Source organism: Pteropus alecto, unplaced genomic scaffold (genome assembly GCF_000325575.1).
Source record: "Pteropus alecto unplaced genomic scaffold, ASM32557v1 scaffold146, whole genome shotgun sequence".
NCBI lineage: Eukaryota > Metazoa > Chordata > Mammalia > Chiroptera > Pteropodidae > Pteropus > Pteropus alecto.
The window spans coordinates 1950500-1954737 of NW_006442107.1; the positions used below are offsets into that span (position 1 = coordinate 1950500).

Below are 4238 nucleotides of genomic sequence, written 5' to 3' on the forward strand. Positions count from 1 at the left end.
GAACAGAGTTCCTGTCTGGTAGAAGCATGGAGAAGAATTTTCACCTGTAAAGTTTAGGATGGCGAGTTCTCCAAAGAAACGGTGAGAATACTTGCTTTAAAAGGAAATATTGGGGCACAGTATTCCATGGAAAGAAATATTCTGTGCAGAAACTTCAGCGCTGCCTGTAAACACATGGTACCACCTAAAGATAAAAGGCATTTGGTCCGGAAGTCAAGACTTAAGTTAGGGCTTGTTTCCAAAGCAGGGAGAAGGTACTGGGTGAGCTCACTGCGTGCAGCAGAAAACATTCCAGGACCAAGTTACGTGCATATGAAGATTCAGACTACTGGATGCATGAAAAAAGAAACTCGAGCCAGAGAGAAAGAAGTATTTCCTCTCATCAAAGATCTTTTTGAGGACAGAGTGCTGGGATTCCCTTGCAAGATGCAGCGTCATCCCTTCCCTCGCCAGAAACAAGTAAAAATATCCCCTTCCACCCCAAAATCACCTCCCCAATCTCTTGTCAAGTTTCCCTTTGGCTGAGAAAAACACAGGACAGCCTGCAAACTAGGAGGAACTTTCAGCAGGGCTTCACTCAAGAATTCAGATCGGATTAAAGCTCTTCCTCTTCAATGAAAACAGTAAGGGAGTTTGCTGAGAGGTTAACTTGCCAGAGCATAAACGTTAAGTTATACACACTGAGAAGTTATAAATCTCTGCCCGGAAAAAAAAAAAAAAAAATGCCTATTAGCAGCTCAAGCCAGCCCAGCTTTTAAGAGCATTAAAGCAAATGCACTAAACCTAACATATTCACATATAACACATGTGGTGGCTGTTTCACATGCTTCATAACTCAGAGGGCGACTGCTGCTGTGTGGGAAATGGATGCTGTGACAGGTCGCTGGTGATTTACACTGCAGCACTCAGAGGAATGGACAGCCAGGCTGCCCAGGAGCCCTCGGGTCCTGCCATGTTCCTCTCAACAGCACGCACAGATAGGGGCGTCTAGTCTACTTTGGTTGGGGAGACATGCAGGGGAGAGGGGAGGTAGCAAGCCACCTTTCGCCATGTCCAGACTACACAAACTCTGATAACTTTTTTTTCAACAGAATATAACCCAAACACAGATATGAAAAAATAATTAATTAACACATATACCTGCTATTTCGATCATTAACATCTAACGTTTAAAATGTTCATCCCATCTGAGATCCTCAAATTCTTCTTGAGCTGTTGCTTGGTGCTCAAGTCAAATACATACGAAGATAGCATCTCACAAGAGCCAACTGAAAAAGCCACCACCCTCCTCCTCCAGCATCAGTCTTCATCCTGTTCTGACGCTGTTCAGGGAGGCTCTTTGTTTTGTCATAACTATGTCATAAAAATCTACAGCAGCTTCAGACTGTATCTAGGAAGTAGGAACATACCCAGTACTATTGCTAGTCTCCATAATCCTTTGTTATCCATCAACAAAGTCTTTAAAACATCCTGGTGAGTGGGAATTTCACTGCCAGCAAACTAGGCACTTGGCCTTATTAAGGGCACCTCCTACTGGTCCTTTCATAGAGTGAACTCTGCTTCCTTAGCATCAATTCCCTGCCATGTACCTGAAGAAGGGAAATTACTAAGAAAAAGAGAAGCAGATTAATAAGCAAAGACGAGAGTGATATGAATTAACTATATCTCAGAACTGCATCATCCACTTTCCTGGGACCTGTGCAAACTGTCGTTTGCAAATAACAGGAATGAATTTAGAAGTATAGAGAAGCTTTAAGATTTAGAGTCACAAGCCTATCCAAGGGTATATCCCTTTTATATGCATATTTTTGTCTGCCTTTTCAAACATATACATACTTGTCAGTTGAGAAGGAAATTAAAATCAAGCAGTAATATATGACCCTAACTCTCTAGACAAGAAACTTAAGTGGGAAAAGGGATAGTTAATTAATTTAGATATTAGTAAAACATATATAAACCTGTCTCCGTTTACCTCCACCCTTCGCCAAAGTCAGTTGGGAAATGGCTTTAAAAGATTTTAGTGTAATTGATAAAACGCCATTGTCTATTCTTGCACACCTTGCCTAATGCAATATTCTCAGCCGACTCATTTCAGGACTGGCTGGGTAGGCTTTCTACCCAGCTAGGGACGCCCCTCTGAACTTCCCCCTTCCCTCTGTGGCCGGCTCCCAAACTGCCCAAAAGAGTGCAACTCAATTTGTGCAGAAGGAGGGTCTTCCCCACTTCAGCATCCAGTGTCTGTGGGTAGCGAGGAGGGAATTTCAAAAAGACACCTATTCGTTCGGGAGGGGATGACCCCCGCCCACCTTCCACGAGAGTAACTGCTGAGGACAAAGCTGCGAGAGAGAAGCTGGGGAGGAGGGGACCGGCTCAAGAGGGAGGGATGGAGGGAGGGAGTTGAGTGAACGAGCGGATGCGGGTCCACACGCACCATATGCGCACGCGCGCGTGTACACACACACACACACACACACACACACACACGCACGCACACGCACACACACACTTCCCTCTCACTCTCTCGCTCCCTCACTCATTCTTTCTCTCGCTCTGAGCAAACGAAGGTGAGCAGTTGGGGTCAGTGTGGATGCGCAGATTCCTGTTCGCTGTGTGGCCGCGCCAGGATCTGGGGAGCCTCCAGCTGGCTCCCCGCTTGACTGTCTGAATCCCTAGCGACCAGGAGAGGCGCATTCCCCGCTCGCATTCGCAACCCTGGGCCATGCAGCATTTAGCAAGAACAAGAAAGCCGGAGGTTCAGGCTTGGGGGCGGCTGGGGGCTGGTCGTGATTTCCCTTCCGTTCCCTGTTAATTTCCAGGACGCGGGTCGGGGCGCTCCGACCCAACGTCTGGCCCCTGCCGGCAGCTCCTTTCCTTTTGGATTTGGGGAAAGATCGTTCCCGAAGGAATGTGAATGCTCACCCGGCTGTTCTCCACTCCTTCCCCGCCAGGCCCACCCCCTGTACCCCACCGTCCATCTGCACTTGCGGTGAGGCCCAGCAAAACGAGTGGACATAAAAAGCAGACATTTTGCTCTTTAAAAAAATATTTTTGGGCCGTCGAAGCCCCCGGCTCCATATTCGGAGACTGCAGCAGCCCCCAGCATCCCTCCGGTCCCTCTTTCTCCGGCTGTCACCCAATCCATTCCCCTAAACAGTTGTGCCATGTTTAAGGAGACAAACTATGCTTGCCAAGCAAGGGAGCCAAGGGGCCGGTTGCCTGGAACGGCAATCATTTGGAGTTTGAAACTGTCCTGGAGGTATCTAGAGACAGCCGGTGAACTTAATCCACTGTTAAAATATAAAATAAAACACGCCTCCTTCCTCCTAGCAACTCTGTGCCTCTTTTCAGCACCACCCTCCCCTTCCCGAAGTACCGAAACACAGTAACTGTCCCTTTCGGAATTCTCCGTCGCAAGTCAAAATCCCAAATGGAGGCTCATAGAAACGGCTCAGCCGACCGCCTGCATTCCGCAGACTTCCTCGGAGCCCCCTCGATGACCTCCCTCTGCTTGGCCCTGTTGCCCCAATCCCCCTGCTCCATAGGTTTCCAAGGCTTGAAGGATCCACCCCGGTTCCTTCCAATGGCAGCCCCATCACCTGCCTCCTTCCTGCCCCAGCCCTCCAGCTCTTCAAATCAGGGCAAGTATTTGCAAAAGCGAAGATGCAAGAGCACAGATTAAAAAAGCGAAGGGGCGCCCCTCTCCCCTGCCGCCGACATCCTCTGCCCCCAGGGGGAAAAAGTCTTCCTGCCTTTTATCATCGGTGAGGAAATGGGGTGCAGAGTGAACGCCGAACATCTTGCTCTTTCTCCCTCTACCCTAATTCTACTACTCACCAAACGGAATGAGAAGGAAGAGGAGAGGGGTCGGGTGGGGGGGACGGGGGGCAGTGCGACGAGAAGAAAGGAAAGAACCTCTTACCGGTGACCTGAAGATGTGCGCTGAGCAGGGTAGCTCCGAAGAGTACAAAAGCCAGCTTGGGTACCCAAACACATCCAAGACTATTCTCCATATTTCAACCAACACCTTCGGGGCCGGGGGTCCTGGGCAGCGGCTGCGCTCACGCACATGCACTCACACACACATGCACACATGCACACACTCACACCGAGCCCCTTCGGCTTCCTCCTCTTCGTCCTCTCCCTCCACCTCCCCTGCGCCTCTTCTGCCTCCGAAGCCTTCTTCCTTGTCCACTGACAGAATCAGCAGCAAAAGGAGGCAGCAAAAAGTTCCATTCAGT

General features: G+C 49.2%; 1 protein-coding gene across 1 annotated transcript in view; it reads right to left on the reverse strand.

The window, feature by feature from the left end:
• Window positions 1-4010, reverse strand: part of DCC (DCC netrin 1 receptor) — a 1008917-nt gene extending 1004907 nt beyond the window's left edge. The window contains exon 1 of the mRNA XM_006919890.1: window positions 3920-4010. Coding sequence (XP_006919952.1) covers window positions 3920-4010 — 91 coding nt within the window. The remainder of the gene's footprint in view (window positions 1-3919) is intronic.
• Between the last annotated feature and the right edge of the window lie 228 nt (window positions 4011-4238).